We start from the raw sequence: 17,483 nt of genomic DNA on the forward strand, positions 1-17,483 counted from the left end.
CTGGTTCCACAGTGAAGTATTCTCATATAATCGAATGTGCAGATATTATCATTCATAGATTTAAAAAAATATATATAATAGTAAATATGCAAACACTTAGGCCATTCTGAATAGAACTAATCATTCCTTGATGATTTCAGATATTCGGTGCCTTTGACAGTATCATGAATAGCTATGATTTTGTTAGGGACTTTGAAGTATCTGTTTATATTAAGTTAATGTTTGTTTAGATCTGGGGAAAGGGGAAAGCTTTTATTTATTTACAATTGCAAAATAAACTATTAATCTATCATAGATTATTACTTTTGGATAAAGTTCCAAATTACAAAAGCCGTGGTTCCTGTACCAACAGTGTCATTGACACATATTGTGTGCTCAGTAAGTGTGTGTTCGTGAATAAACATTTGAATGAATAAATGAATGCCCATTGATGAACTTCTTTAGAAGAAGCAAATCTTTAGTTTATTGAAAGTAGATTTTAAATATGGCCTAGTATGACGTCTTTTTATTTAAAAAAAATGTGTAAGATTCAGAAATTATTATTTATACTTAGAGGTAGGAATGGAATAATAATAGATTCATTTGCTATCATATTACTTAGAAACACTTAAATATTACTCTCACCACATATTGTAAAACACATGCTTTGAAGGCAGATATCCTGGATTTGAATTCTGGGTCTACTCCTGACCAGCTGTATGGGCTTGGGGAAGTTCCTTATTTCTGTGCCTCCTTTTCTTCCTGTGTAAAATACCTAATATAATTACCTACGTTTATAAGATTGTTGTGAGGCTTAAAATACCTAGAGACGTAGTGAAGTGTTCATAATAATGCATAGTAGCTGCACAGTAAATCCTCAAAACACTACTATCATGATTATTAAGAAAGGGTTTCTTTCATATAAGAATTTAGTTTGAACCCTGCAAATAGGTTTTAGAGCCAGTAAAAGCTTGTTTTTATTGAAAATGCTAACAAAAAAGTGTGGTATATTTCTTTGTATCAAATAATGTAAGTAACATTATGATTTTCCCTTGCTCTTTGTCAATTTGATCTTAATGTTTTGTTAATATTATTAATAATATGTTTAGATATGATTTAGATATTCTTTGTATTTTAAGTATTTAATGTTTGCCTGAAAAGAATTGGTTTTTTTTTTTTTCAGACCTGCAAAGAAAACATCTAAGGAAAAGAAAGAGGTAAAAAAATATATATATATATATAATTTTATTTCATTTATTAATTTTTTAATTTTTACTTTATTGTATTATTTTGATAAATAATATTTATCAGAAATATTATTCCATGGTAAAAAATTACTTTAGGGAAGGTATAGTGACAAAATAGAGGAATTTCTATTTGTTGTGAAAATGTTATTCAGAAACACTAGTTATTGATAAAGGTTGTTTTGAGAAAAATCAGTTCTTTAAAAAAGTACCTATGTTTTTGCTTTCATAAGAAGATGGGTATTTATCATCTCTCTACACTTAGTATATTTTATAAATATTTGGGGGACATTTTGAAATTATTATTTATTTGTAGATCAAAAAGCAAATTAATTTTACGGATGACCTTGATGACTTAACCCCATTATCTGGAACAGCTTCAGAGGATTGCAAGTTGCCTTGCTTTGATTTTAGGAGTTGCATGTTGCTAATTGAACAACTTGGCATGGATTGTAAAGGTAGGACCGTGGTATAAATATAAAGCCTTTATATGTATATTACTGTAGTAATATGTGCACATCTTGTCTAGTGCTGTACCACACAACACTGATCTGTTATAGAGCTACTCATCTCACAAATATGTTTTTCATGAAGACAGAGAACTGCTGAGTACTCTCAGCCAAAGAGCTATAATTTCCACTATACTTTTCGTCATGAAAATGGCACACCGATGTGTTTGTTGACTCTGCTTCTCTTCTATGCCTTCACCCAAGGTCAGGTTACCAGTATTTTTCTCCTAGGATACTGAAATAACCTCAGGACGGTTTTCCCTGTCATTCCACCTCCCAGAATCTTGGTCTACGCTGCAACCATAATCATATATTTTTAAAAATTTATATTTCGTCATGTTACCCCCTTGCTTAAAGCTTAGCTTTTACTTCTCATTGCTCTAGCGTGAAACACCACGGTCCTCAGCTTCATCTTGTACTGTTTCATATCCTTCTTTCCATCTGTGTCTCAGCCACTAGTTTGGATGATTTTTCCTATAATAGAGCTTCCTCCCCACCCCCATAGCTTTAGTTAGGTAACTGCACGTATATGAAGTGTATAATTTGATAGTTTTGACATATGTATACTCCTGTGAAACCATAACCGTGATTCAGGCAGTTAATATATCTATCACCTGTAAGTCTCATGTTTCGTTATATCCCCTTATTACGAAACTACCAAATTGCTTTGTAAAGTAGTTGCACCATTTTCCATTCCCACCAGCAGTGTATGGGAGTTCTAATTTCTCCCTGTATATTCATGAACACTTAATATTGTCAGTTTTTTAAATCTTAGCCATTCTGGTGGGCATGCAGTATATATATCATTACGGTTTTAGTATGCATTGCCCTAATAAGATAATGTTGAGCATATTTTTATGTGCTTATTTGCCATCTGTGTATTTTCTTTGAACTGTCCAAATTCTTTGTCATTTTAAAATTTAGGTTGTTTTCTGATTTGTTGAGTTTTGAGAATTCTTTGTTTATTCCAGATATAGTTTATCACCTATTTTTTGGCAAAGATTTTCTCCCAGCCTGTGACTTTTCATTCTCTCAACAGTGTCTTTTGAAGAGCAGTTTTTCTTTTTGGTGAAGTCCAGTTTATGCATTTGTTCTTTTATGGATTCTTGCCTTCGGTGTTCCTATCTAAGAAATCTTTGCCTAGCACAAGGTCAGAGGATTTCTCTCATGCTTTCTTTTAGAAGTTTTGTAGTTTAAAAGCAAAGCTTCATAGTTTTAGGTCTTAACGTTTAGATCTGTGATCCATTTTGTATTCTTTTTTTTTTAAAAGATTTTATTTATTTACTTGACAGAGAGAGAGGACAAGCAGGGGGAACAGCAGACTGAGGGTGAGGGAGAGGCAGGCTCCCCACTGCATGGAGATCTGGACATGGGGCTCGATCCCAGGACCCTGGGATCATGACCTGAGCTGAAGGCAGACGCTTAACTGACTGAGCCACCCAGGCGCCCCCATTTTGTATTCTTTTTTATTTATGATGCAGAGTATGGATCCAGGTTCATTCTTTTTGCGTATGGATATCCAGTTGTCCTAGCACCGTTTGTTGAAAAGGCTGTATTGTCTTTACTTCATGCCATTTGCATCTTCGTCAGGATCAGTTGACCATATATGTGTGGGTTTATTTACGGACTCTCCTCTGTCCCATTGATGTCTTTAGCCTTCATTACACCAATATCATGCTGTTTTAATTACTACCAGTTTATAATAATTTTTGAAATCAGGTGGTTAGGGTTAGTCCTCCAGTTTTGTTCTCTCTCAGGGCTCTTTTGCTATTCTAGGTCCTTTGTGTTTCCACATGAATTTCATTTATTTATTTTATCCACATGCATTGTAGAATCCACTTGTCATTTTCTAAGAGAAAAAACTCTGGTGGTCTTCTGAAAATCAGGTTTGGATTATGTTGAATCTACAGATTAATTTTAACAATACTGAATTTTTCAACCCTGAACAGAGTATATCTCTCCATTTATATAAGTCTTCTTAAATTTTCTTGGTAATAGTTTATAGTTTTTTACGTCTAGGTCTTTCTATCTTTTATGATATTACCTGTGATTATTTTTTATTTTTCAATGCAGTTTTAATTTTTAATTAATAATTAAAATTAATTTTTAATTTAAATTTTAAATTTTAAATTTTGATTGTTTATTCCTAATGAATAGAAATACAGTTGATTTTTTATAATGATTCTATATCCTCCAAACTTGATGAGTTGATTTACTAGTTCTAGAAGCTTTTTAAAAAATTCTGTCAGATTTTGTACATAACCAAAAGTTATCAGACTTGTTTTTGACTACTATTTTACTAATTTCTTAAGGTGGAGCCAAAGGTCATCAATATGAGACTTTTCTTCTTTTTTAATACATACATTCAGTGTTATAAATGTTCATATGAGTGCTGCTATAGCAGGATTCCAGAAATTCTAATATGTTATGTGTTCCTTTTCATTCAGTTCAGAATACTTTCTAATTTCTTTTTTCATTACTTCTTTGAGCCAGAGGTTATTTAAGGATTTTATTTATTTGAGAGAGAGAGAGACAGCATGAGCTTGGCGGGGGGGTGGGGAGAAGACTCCCCTCTGAGCAGGGAGCCCAATGTGGGGCTTGATCCCAGGACCCTGAGATCATGACCTGAGCTGAAGACAGATGCTTAATCAACTGAGGCACCCAGGCACTCTGACCCAGGGATTATTTAGATATGTATTAATTAGTTTGCAAATATTCAAGTATTTTCCAGAGCTATTTTTATTCTTGATTCCTAATTTGATTTCTCTGTGGTTACAGAACGCACTTTTATGACTTAGTCCTTTTGACTTACCCCTCTCATTACAATTTATTTTGTGACCCAAAATATAGTCTCTTTTGTTAAATGTTCTATGGAAACTTGAGAAGAATGGTGGTGTTCAAGTCTACATTCTTGCTGATTTTCTGCCTGTTGAAATCTCAGACTATAATTGTGAATTTGCCTGTTTCTCTGCAATTCTGTCGATTTTTGCTTTATGTATTTTGAACCTATTAATAGACGTGTAAACATTTAGGTTTGTTATGCTTCTTTCAGTTGACGCTTTTATCATTATAAAATGACCTTATTTATTGCTGCTAATGTTTTTTGCTTTGCTACCTATTTTGTCTGGTATTAATATAGCCACTTAGGCTCAGCCTTCTTTTGTCAAGTGTTAGTGTGGTCTATCATATTTCTGGCCTTTTAACAAATTTGTGTTAAAGTGCGTTTTTTGTTATAGGTGGCATATAATTAGGTCTTCCTTTTTTTTTTTTTAAGACTTTATTTATTTATTTATTTATTTGAGAGAGAGAGAGAGAGACAGCCAGCAAGAGAGGGAATACAGGCAGGGGGAGTGGGAGAGGAAGAAGCAGGCTCCCAGCGGAGGAGCCTGATGTGGGGCTCGATCCCAGGACTCCGGGATCACGCCCTGAGCCGAAGGCAGATGCTTAGGACTGAGCCACCCAGGTGCCCCTAGGTCTTCCTTTTTTATCCATTTTGAGAATCTGCCTTTTAATTGAGGCTTTTAGACCATTTTCATTTCATGTGATTGTTAATGTAGTTGAATTGAATCTGTGGGCATGTTGTTTGACTTCCATTTGTCCTTTCTGCTGTTTGTTCCCATTCTCTTCTTTTTCTACTTTCTTTTAGATTAATCAAGTAATTTCTATGATTTAGTTTTATTTACGTGTGTGTGTGTGTGTGTATGTATTTTGCTTACTCACTATAACTCTTTAGTTTTGCTATTTTAGTGATTAGGGTTTAAAGTATATGATTTAAGCATCACAATCCACCTTCAAGTAATGTTTTACCACATCATATGCAGTTTAAGAAAATTATAATAGTTAACTTCCATTTCTTCTCTCCTAGTCAGATCCTTCTGGATCTGTGGGAGTATAGTTTTCATTAAGTTTAGAAAGGTTTTGGTCATTTTTCTTTTTTTTTTTTAAGATTTTATTCATTTATTTGAGAGAGAGAAAATGCACAAGCAGGGGGAGGGGCAGAAAGAGACGGAGATTTGCCACTAAGTAGGGAGTCCGATATGGGGCTTGATCCCAGGACCCTGAGATCATGACCTGAGCTGAAGGCAGACAGACACCCACCGACTAAGCCACCGAGGTGCCCCAGACATTTTTTGTTCAAATATTTTTTTCTGGTTCCTTTCCTCTGCCTCTTTGAGGAATTGTAGATTAGCCACTTGAAGTTTTCTCACAGTTTTCTGAGGTCAATTTCAGTCTTTTATTTTGTGATGTCTAATATGTGTTTATTCCTATCCAGTGTATTTTTCATGTCTGACATAATTTGCATCTCTGTAAGTTGTATTTGGTTTTTTAAAAATAGCTTCTATGCCTCTACTTACCTTTTTATGCTTTCTTTTGAGATATAGCTAAGTTGATTACAAACAGTTTGTCCCTTTCCAGTCCTATTCTTATGAATTGTTAGGTGAATCCAGAGTAGTGCTCAGCCTAGAGCTCATTGTTCCCCACCGCTGAGGCAAGACCTACTACTGTATTCATTGTGCTACAGGTTATGAGTTTTCCCAGCATGGCTAATGGGAATCGATACCATCCCTGGTGCTGAGCACCAGCGGAGCCCTCTGCAGATCTCTAGAGTTCTTTCTTTGTTCTGCTTTCTTCTCGCCGGTGTTTTGACCTCTGATCTCTATCTGCCTTGGTTTCACCGGATTCTCAGTTCCGTCATCTCAACTCAGGGAATCTGGTGGAGTCTATCTCAGTTTTTTCACCTGTGTCATGGTCGGTGGAAATTCTCCCAAGGCAGTGAGTTCGGGTATGTGTTTGGCTAACTTCTTTTGTTTTCAGGGATCATTGTCCTTCATTGACTGAAGTCTTTTGTCTTGAAAATAATTTGAAAATGTATTTTATCTTTTTGTGTTTGGCTTGTTTCAGGTAGGAAGGTAAATCAGTACCTGTTACTCCATCTTGGCCAGAAGCAGATTGCAATGGAACTTTGGCACATGCTGTAGGCTGTCTTGAATGCTCTTCTTCCTCCTTTGCTCACTTGCTTCCAGCTCCTCCTTCATTTCTCAGAATAGTTCTCTCTTCCTCGGGGAATCTTCCCTTCCCAGGGTAGATCACGTTATGTTATGTGATCCTAGAACTCCGTTTCCTTATAGGAACTATCTGAATTTGTAATTGTCGTTTTATTTGTCTTTCCCTTTCACTAGACGTGAAGCTAAATAAGAGCCAGGGATCTTATCTGTTTAATCTGCAGAGCTTAGTATAATATCTTTTTGTTTTTTAAGATTCTTTTATTTGAGAGAGGGAGAGTGCACAAGCTGGGGGAGGGGCAGAGGCAGAGGAGAAGGGAGAAGCAGACTCCCCGCTGAGTAGGAAGCCCAATGCAGGGCTTGATCCCAGGAACCTGAGATCATGACCTGAGCTGAAGGCAGATGCTTAACCGACTGAGCCACCCAGGTGCCCGTATAATATCTTTTATATTGAACTCATTCAATATATATTTGTTTAATGTATGAATGAGTGAATGTGAAAGCACACAGTCCTTTATATGCAAAAAGTACTCATATTTTTTTTCTTTTTTTTTAAGATTTAAGTAATTTATTTCAGAGAGAGCATGAGCGGGGGGAGGGGGGTGAGAGAAGAACAGAGGGGGAGGGAGGGGGCGTGGAAAGAATCTCAAGCAGACTGCGTGCTGAGTGAAGAACCCCATGCGGGGCTCAATCCCAGGACTCTGAGATTATGACCTCAGCCGAAACCTGACTCGGATGTTTAACCAATTGAGCCATCCAGGCGCCCTATATATTCTGTTTCTGTTTTTTCTCTGATGTAGATTCTGTTAATTTATTAAAAATTCGGAATGCGGTTTGTTCGTTTGAAAGATTATTAGAACTTAAAAATGATCACTGTGAGCAACTTACAAGAAAAAATAAAGAATTGGAAGATTCGGTTAATGGTCTACAAAAGGAGCTATCACAAACAAAAGAAATTAAATTGCAGTTGGAGCAGCAAAAAGTGGAATGGGAACAAGAACTCTGCAGTTTGAGGTATGACGTCTTGGTTTCAAGGAAGTATTTGAACTTTTATTTTTTTATTATTTTAGATAGGCTCCACACCCAGTGTGGGGCTTGAACTTACAGCCATGAGATCAAGAGTTGCATGCTCTACCGACTGAGCCAGACAGGCACCCCTTGAGCTATTGACTTTTATACTACAGATATGTAGGAGAAGTTTTGTAGTTGCTAACTTACCTTCTAGGATTTTATAGGGAAGAAAATGTCTTTAGTATTGTGAAGTATGGGATTCTTCTGAATAATACAGCAAGTTCTTAACGGTGAATACTTCTACAAATAATTTAATGTATATTCCAAATCATAATTTTAATGACCATATAGAAGTCCATCATATGGAAACCTCATTATTTAACAAATTGAATTTTGGTCGGTTTTCGTTTTTCTATACTTTAATTAAAGCTGTAAGGAATGTCTCTTATATAAATCTGTTTCTACATTTCTGGTTAACGTACTTGGAATACATTCTTCAATATAGTATTGGTTACTTAAAGTATAAAAATTTTTAAAGAATGTCTTCGATCCTATTTTTAAATTGTTCTCAGGGAAGTTTATATTAATTCGTATGCCCGTGAACAGAGTATAACATGGCCATTTTTCTCAAGACAGAAAAATGTTTAAAAATTTATTCAGTTTTAAACATACGCAGCGATTAAAAAGTAACATGGAAAATGATTACTGCTCAAGTTGCTCAACATCTCTCTTATATGTAGGTAAAATTAATTCAAAAGTCTGTGCTGCAAGCACATATTACTCTTTATTGTTTACTTAATTAATATGGATCCTGTGTTGGTCTAGAAGGGGTTTTCAAATGATTTATAAAGTGGATAATAGGGGTTCCTGGGTGGCTCAGTTGGTTAAGTGTCTACCTTCGGCTCAGTTCATGATCCCAGGGTCCTGGGATCGAGCCCCATGTCCAGATCTCTGCTCGGCGGGGAGCCTGCTTTTCTCTGTCCCTCTGCCTGCCACTCCACCTGCTTGTGCTCTCTCTCTCTGTGTCAAATAAATAAAATCTTTAAAAAAATAAAATGAATAATAATCAACAAGGTCAACTGAGAGTATTGCAGAAGAAGAAACATAAAATGTATGGGGCAACAGATATTAGACTCCCTAGCCTAGTCCTGGATCACAGTAATCTGCAGGGGTATGTTGTGCAAATGACATCTGCAGATTCTGTCTTACACTGCAAATTATTTTTAGAGGTACCTGTGATGTTTTGTGAAGTAGAAATCTACTTCTAGTGAATTTATAAACAGCAATTTCTCTTTTTAATTAGTAACTAAATTATTCTAATGGAAGAGTAATTATGACTATGCGGGAAACGATAATTTTCAATTCTAACTTTCTTGAATAATTTCAAAATTTCTTTCCCTACAATATCTACCAGAGTTATTATTGACTAAAGCTTACTACTAAACTGCATAATGCTTTCTCATTGCTTCTTTTCAACTCTGTGTATCTTTTGGAAGAGATTGAAGTGAGAAATTAAAACCATGAGCCCTAGAAAGGAAAAAATTAAGAACATAGAAATTTCGGGGTGCCTGGGTGGCTCAGTCGTTAAGCGTCTGCCTTCGGCTTAGGGCGTGATCCCAGCATTCAGGGATGAAGCCCCCCATCAGGCTCCTCCACTGGGAGCCTGTTTTTTCCTCTCCCACTCCCCCTGCTTGTGTTCCCTCTCTCGCTGGCTGTCTCTCTGTCTAATAGATAAATACAATCTTAAAAAAAAAAAAAAAAAGAACATAGAAATTTCATTTGGACAGTAAACCAATATGGAACCAGATCATGAAATGAACTTTTTATTGCTTACAAAACAAATTTTAAAATAAGTCCATTTATTTGCAGGTTTTCCTTCAAAAGGGAAAAAGAAAAAAGAAGAAATACTGATATGTTATATGAAAAAAATAAGGAGCAATTAAAAAGAACAGTACAGCAGTATAATAAAGAAGCTGAACTGAAACAACAGCTTGAAGTTACTCTTCGGACACGGGATGAGGAATTGAGGAGTGTAAGAAATAATTTGAATCAGGTACATCTTTGATAAAAATTGTGTATTTCCATCAATATTATTTATAATATCCCTTTGATTTAATGTATATTATTTAGATATAAAATAGATAAAAAATTCAGTTTTATCCTAATAGGAACTATGATATTTATAGCTAAAATTAATAGCTTATTGGAATCCTTGGCTTCTCATATATGCTGTATGTATATTTTCCGAGTTAAGGGATGGAAAGTAAATTGAGATAAATGTGAATGCTGGCTCTTTTTTTTTTTAAGATTTTATTTATTTTTAGAGAGAGAGCATGAGCAGGGGAAGAAGTAGAGGGGGAGGGAGAGGGAGGGAAAAGAATCTCAAGCCGACACTGCGCTGAGTGCAGAGCCCAACGTGGGGTTGGATCTTACAACCCTGAGATCATGACTTGAGCCAAAACCAAGAATAGGACACTGAACCAACTGAGCCACCCAGGCACCTCAGTTTTGGATTTTTTTATGTGAAAATGCAGGCTAAATCACCTTGAGACTATGATGGAACTAGTTAAATGTTATGTAAAGAAATTTTATTTCACATACTGTATGTACCTGTATTTTTACTCTATGACAAATTTAGCTGTCATTTAAATTAAAATTGGAGTTATTCATGAGCAGGATAAAAATCCTGTCTTTACAAAGGCTACTTCTTTTGAACATTTTTTTTAAGTTCTCTTAAGCTTTTGACTTTCTTTTTTAATGGTGTGATCCAAAATCCTAGTGAGAATAGGTCTCTAGGTTGTAGAAGAACAAAACGACACAAGAAACACCTTTCTCAAGAACAGAATGCCAGAATATTACAAGACGGAATTCTAAACCATCACCTTTGCAAACAAAAGGAGCTAGAAAAGGCCGATAAGAAAATGCATTCTGGGGGAGGGGGGGTGGGGTAATGGGATAGACCGGTGATGGGTAGTAAGGACGGCACCTATTGCATGGTGCACTGGGTGTTATACGCAACTAATGAATCATCGAGCTTTACATCGGAAACCGGGGATGTACTGTATGGTGACTAACATAATATAATAAAAAATCATTAATTAAAAAAAATAGAGCCAAAAAAAAAAAAAAGAAAATGCATTCTGGGGTATTTTCTTTAGTCATTTTGAAGTACATGTGTGTATGTATTTGTATGTATACATATCTTATTTTCTGAAATTACTATTTTTTCTCCATGTATGCATATATATATATTTTAAAAACCAACAGTGTAGATCATGGAAAGTATAGAGGATTTTTAAAGCATATATATATATATATATATATATATATATATATATATATATATAAAGCATATAAATATATACACACACACACACACACACACACACACACACACACACACACACACATATGGGGGACATAAGGGGCAGTGACATTTCTGGTCCAGTGGCTAAAGTAATAGTCTCAATTTAAATGCATTTGTCTGCAAGCGTCAAATAGTGACATTCATAATGTCCTCATCCAATGGAGAGGCTTTTATTATTTTCCATAAGAATTGATGAGCTTTCCATAAGCTCAAAACTATTGCTACTGACAACATATGTTTCAGTTTTGGGGCAGTTACTTCATCACCTCTGTATTAATAGAGAGTTTAGCTTAACGCTTCCACTGACGAACAGGAGGAAAAGTGTAGCCTGTTCAGAGACTTTCTTTTGGATGTTAGTGTCCTACTTTTGAGAAAAGTAGCAATTTGCTCCAAGTGGTATCCTATTTTATTACAAGGTGCTTTTGAAACAATCATATGCTAATGATAATTAATTGATGAGTATTTTATTCCTAATAAAACAGCTCAGTGTATTTCCCCCCATTTTGTATTTCTTACCATTTTAAACATCATGAAGAGGAAATAAAATTTATTGCAGCAGCAAATAATCTGATGATTTTTCTAAGAGCTGTATACATTTTACCTTATTTACCACCAGTATTTTGAAATATAAGGCTCCTTTTGTATTGATGATTTCCACTAGAGAAGAACTGCAGTTTGGTGCAAGAGCACTAGTAGTGGAGTAAGAAGACCTGAGGAAAGTCCTGCAGCTCACTTACTATTTTTAACCTCTCCATTCTAGAATTGTGATAACTAAAAGTGGTCATTGAAGTATGTAGAAGTGTTTATAGTGCAGTGCCTGGATTTGTCGGTTGTCAGTAGATGCAATTCTTATAACTGACTATAGAAATGTTAGAAAACTGGAATTCTGTGGAATATTGTCAGGAAAAAAGAATTTTAGGAAATTTAATCTGTCCAAACATATGCAGAGCTAAGGATTTTACTGTGGGGTGGCTGTGTTAGATATCAGACTGTAAACTCAATGTTTAGTGTCGTCAGATTTATTAATCTTTTATTTCAAGCTTTCTGGGTTTGTTGTAAATCAGAGAGAGGCCTTTCAATTGTGAGATTCTTAAAAATTTTGTCGTGGTTTCTTTTTTCCTCTCATGTATTCATTTTTTTCAATTAAATTTTTGAACCTTTGGGAATTTAGGCTTGTATAAAGTTTGAGGTTTGGACCCAACTTTATTTCTTTCCCGTTGGATATCCACTTACTGCAACCTGTTCGTTGTATAAACATAGGTTATTCTTTAATTTCAGAGAACATCATGATAATGTCATTTTATTGAGTTCCAGCTAAAAGTCTCCTTTGTTTCACTTAGATTTTTAATAGTCATGGAAAAGAAAAAGGTCTGTTGCATAAAAACCACAGGTGTCAGGATCAACTTGCCATGCTAAGACTGGAAATAGGCACTATAAACAATCAAAACCAGGAAAAAGAAAAGAAGTACTGTGAAGACATTGCAATTATAAAAGAGAAAAATGCCAGCCTTCAAAAGACCATAAAACTGACCGAGGAAACATTAAGAAAAACAATATTCCTGTATAGTGGACAGATTAATGCTCTGACCGCTGAGAATACAATGCTAAAGTCAAAATCGGAGGGCAAGGAGGAAAATAAGGAAAGACTGGATGCAAAAGTTGAATCATGCCGAGCTAGACTAGCTAGTGCTATACAGGATCGTGATCAAATTCAGACATCAAAGAGAGACCTAGAACTTCCTTTCCAGAGAGCAAAAGATGAATGTGTTCCTGTGCAGGAGAAATTGAATTTCGATGTGTCTAACCTGAAAGATAACAATGAGCTGCCTTCTCAGAATCTTTCGAAAGGTGAAGGTCAACTCAATACTTTAGAAATTGAGCTCCGTCACCCAAGAGATGCCCTCGGAGAAAAGACTTTGGTTTTAGAACGTGTACAGGGAGACCTACGTCACACACAGTGTCAGAAAAAGGAAATTGAACACAAGCATCGAAATGAACAAGATAAAGTGAATAAATACGTTGGACAGCAGGAATCCTTAGAGGAGAGATTATCTCAACTACAAAGTGAAAATACGTTGCTTCAACAGCAACTAGATGATGCTTACAACAAAGCTGCCAGTAAAGAAAAGATAGTAATTAATATCCAAGACCAGGTTCAGGATATTCTAGAAAAACTTCAGGCTGAAAGTGAAAAACAAGGTCTTATGTTGGAAGAAAGAAATGAAGAGTTAATGAATGAATTTAATCTTTTAAAAAAAAGAATTTATTAGCATCTGACTCTTGGTTTTGGCGTGGGTCGTGATCTCAGGGTTGTGAGATCAAGCCCCGCGTTGGGCTCTGCACTCAGTGTGGAGTCTGCTTTAGTTTCTCTCTCCTTCTCCCTCTGCCCCTCCTGCTCATGCTCTCTCTCTCTAAAATAAATAAATCTTTAAAAAACATATAATAATCTCTAGCGTGTTTTTTTAAAAGATTTATTTATTTATTTATTTGAGAGGGAGAGAAAGCATGTTATGAGCATGAGCAGAGGGAGAGGCAGATGGAGAGAGAAAGGGAGAAGCAGACTCTGCTGAGCAGGGAGCCTGATGTGGGCCTCGATCCCACGCCCCTGGGGTCATGACCTGAGCCCAAGGCAGATTCTTAACTGCTGAGCCACCCAGGTGCCCCATCTCTGGGGTTTTTATTTTTATCTGTTGGCTTAAATATAAGTTGCATTTCCATAAACAATAAAATGGGAAAGAAGCAATGACTAAGAGAAAGGATATAAACAAATATTTGAGCTAAACCAATCTATTGCTTCTATTTCTCGTTTCAGTATGTGCAACGTTCTCTGCTTTACTCACTCTTGGAACTTAGAATTCCAACACGACCACTTTGAGATATTTTTAAAAACAAATATTTGTATTTCATCACTTTTTTCCCTTTATTTTTAAACAGAATTATTTTTAAGGATTGATTCATTTATTTAGAGAGAGAGCATGAGCAGGGCGAGGGGCAAAGGGAGAGAGAGAGAGGGAGAAAAGCAGACACCCCACTGATCACAGAGCCTAATGTGGGGCTCCATCCCACGACTCCGAGATCATGACCCAAGCCAAAATCAAGAGTCAGAGACCCAACTGACTGAGCCACCCAGGCACCCCCTCCACATTTTTTTTTTTAATCACCATTCTCACATGTTTCTGTTGAGTCAAACCTTCGTATTGTGTTTAATAAAGTATGGTACATTTGATGTGTATGATTTTTATAATGTAGGTAGTAGCATAAACCTTCAGCAAATCTTCAGTATTTCACTTGAAGGGAGAAAACTGACTTTTGAGGTGAATTGAATTTTACAAATAGACAAAAATCTCAAGATCGCCTCCTTTAAAAGAAAAAGTAGCAAAGCACCTCGTCCCCAGTTAAGGTATTAACTTACTGTGTCAAGGTCACACTTTTAATATATCTGATTAATTTAATGAATTTGATAACTTACCTGATTCAGCATTAAGGAATTGTATCATCTCTTTTGGTGCCATAAAATGCTAGGCAATGCCACTTTAGGAACTTTGGCCAAATCATTGAACCTTTTATGGTTTTACTCCCATTATCAGCAGAAAATGGGATTGAAGTTGATAGTTACTTTTATACCCTCTAGCTAAAAAGTGTTATGGTTATTGAATGTGGAATTTGGGGAGCATGACTCATTTCCCAAAATTCTACACTAACATCAGTTTCGCTCTGTTCTTTTTGTGTTGTGGTGACCTTTGGTTCATATATTTTAATGAACACTGTCAATTTTTGATAACCCTAGGATCCAAATGAGAAAAGAATTGTAAAAGGCAGTTGGGGAAAGAATAGCTCAGTGCAGAAAGAGGAAAGCTTCTTATTTGTGCCTGGAGCGCTACAATGTCACATCCTTTAAATCTGGCTGTTTATGCAAAATCCAGGTGGTAAAGACAGAAGATGACAAATCTTGTGTCTTTGTCTTTTTATTTCTTTGTATCTGCTGGTCAGGTGGGGTGGGGTGGGGAATGTTAGGTATCAAAGTGTGGATATGAATACAAAATGTAGAAAGCCCTTTTTAAAATTTTGGAAAATTCTGCTGTTTCCATTTTTAAATTTTATTTGTTTATTTTTTAAAGATTTTATTTGTCAGAGAGAGAGCGAGCGAGAGAGAGTGCACAAGCAGGGGGAGGTGGTGGCAGAGGGAGAAGCTGGCTCCCAGCTGAGCAAGGAGCTGGCTGCTGGACTCTGGACTCGATCCCTATGACCTGAGCAGAAGGCAGATGCTTAACCAACTGGACCACCCACATGTCCCAATTACGCTGTTTTTATTCAAATAGAAATGAAGCAGAATTTATAAAAATTGCAATTACTGGTAATGATAAAGTTAAACACAAAATATTTTTATCGATTACAATTATGACAAACGAGGAGTCAAATGAATGAATTAATGAAAAAAAGTTCTGGGATGCCTGGGTGGCTCAGTCGGTTAAGCATCTGCCTTTGGCTCAGGTCATGATCCGAGGGTCCTGGGACTGGGTCCTGCATAGGGCTCCTTGCTCAGCAGGGAGCCTGCTTCTCCCTCTGCCTGCACCTCCCCCTGTTTGTGCTCTGCCTCTCTCTCTCTGACAAATAGATAAATAAAATCTTTAAAAAATTTATAATTAATGAAAAAGTTCTTTTTAATGAGTAAAGTAGTAACAATTATCCTTAGTATCAAACTTCCTTTAAAGATGGTTGAAGAAAGGAAGAGGCACGAAAGTGATAAATTGGCAGTATCAGAAAGCATATATGCCGCTGCTGCTCCTGGACTAATTCAACAAAGAGCGAGTGGAAAAACTGATAACCACCTATGTCCTATTATGGAAGATGAAGATTCTGATGGGTAAGCCTATAGCAATATGTAAATAGTAGGTAATTACTATTTTCCTAGGAAACAAATTCTAGTTGGAGCTAACATTCATGATTAACAACTTTTTATATTTTTAGTAAGGCGATTCCATCCTGGGTGCTAATCAGAAAAATGCAAATAATGAGATACCATTTTTTGCAGTCATAGTGATAAATATTTTATTAAAAAAATAATAACCAAAATTAGCAGATGTGAGGGAAAAGGCATTCTTATACACTGCTGTTAGATGAAATTGGTAAATCCTTCCTGCAGGGTGATTTAGCAGTGTGTTTCAAAAATTTCAAATATGCTGTCCCTTTATCCCAACGGCTTCATTGCCAGGACTAGATCCTATAGGAAAACATGACTTGTGTAAACACACACACACACATACACACACACACACACACACATACACACATACATTCTAAGGACATTTATTATACATTATTATATGTATAAAATATGACAGATATGTTAAGGATATGTATTATAGCATTCTCATATCAAAAAGTTGGAGCTAGTCTAAGTAGCCATCAATTTTCTCCCGTATAAGACAAGATAGTATGTGACCATTTGAAAAAATGAATTTAGGTCTACAGTGTACTGATTGTTTAACAAAGTATATTTAAAGTGTTTGGCTTCATGTCATGTCTTATGCAAATCTTAGAATACTGTTACTATCTGCTGAGTTGCAAGAGGAAGTTACCTGCTACACTGGTGCTCTAACATAATTACCAACAAAATTGCTAGTTACTAGGTTTTTGGTTTTGGTTCCTAATGCAGGAGTGATCAAATGTTGGGCCCTCGGATTGATCTGAATATTACCAAGAGATTTCATACAGCGATTTGTCCCATATTCTATGTAAACATTTGATTTGATGACCCCTGTGCTGTAAGCCAAGATGTTGCTAATGCAGTGAATCTTCTTTTTAAGGTTCCTTGCATGCATGCTGTTATCCTTCCCTTTTAAAGAGAATATATTTCTACATGCACCACACCAGATTTTTCAACAGTGACTTCGTATTTTATAATTGATAAAAATTTAGTTTACAAAATAGGAATATTTTCTGCATTCCAAACTCCTTTTACTTCTCTTATAGAAGTTTAATATGACTAATTATTTTGAATAGTAGACGATATCCTAGAGTTAGATGATTTTTATCAAGCATGAAACACTGCTGTTGAAACTCAACAGTTTTTCTGTGGTCTTTCTAAGCATGAGAAAAAATGACAATCGGGTTATATAATACATATCTAGAAAATTTTTAAGGAGTCTTTTGGATGTATAATTTTGTGAATTATTTAATGGCTTGGCCTGCGTTTTTTTTTTTTTTAAGATTTTATTTATTTATATCAGAGAGAGAGAGAGAGCAGGGGGAGAGGGACAAGCAGACTTGGCACTGAGAGCCCAGCCCCATGCGGGGCTCGATCCCACGACCCTGAGATCATGACCTGATCCAAAATCAAGAGTCAGAGACTTAACCGACTGAGCCACCC

At 35.9% G+C, this 17,483-nt stretch overlaps 1 protein-coding gene and 1 pseudogene across 38 annotated transcripts in view; both read left to right on the top strand.

The window, feature by feature from the left end:
• Nucleotides 1-17,483, top strand: part of LOC123793446 (uncharacterized) — a 386,505-nt gene that overhangs the window by 233,539 nt on the left and 135,483 nt on the right. For 37 of the 38 annotated variants that reach the window (XR_015722487.1, XR_015722486.1, XR_015722485.1 and 34 more), the window contains 5 exons: nt 1,163-1,196; nt 1,540-1,681; nt 7,536-7,749; nt 9,616-9,799; nt 15,826-15,977. Coding sequence is in view for 32 of the 38 variants with exons in the window: in XM_087857789.1 (XP_087713915.1) it covers nt 1,163-1,196; nt 1,540-1,681; nt 7,536-7,749; nt 9,616-9,799; nt 15,826-15,977 (726 nt within the window). In the remaining 6 variants the exon portion in view is untranslated. The remainder of the gene's footprint in view (nt 1-1,162; nt 1,197-1,539; nt 1,682-7,535; nt 7,750-9,615; nt 9,800-15,825; nt 15,978-17,483) is intronic. The other variant, XM_087857795.1, reaches the window with a different exon arrangement.
• LOC148107377 (ankyrin repeat domain-containing protein 26 pseudogene) lies at nt 9,920-15,603 on the top strand (annotated as a pseudogene).

This window comes from Ursus americanus, chromosome 31 (genome assembly GCF_024610735.1).
Source record: "Ursus americanus isolate L20-20 chromosome 31, mUrsAme1.1.p, whole genome shotgun sequence".
Lineage (NCBI taxonomy): Eukaryota > Metazoa > Chordata > Mammalia > Carnivora > Ursidae > Ursus > Ursus americanus.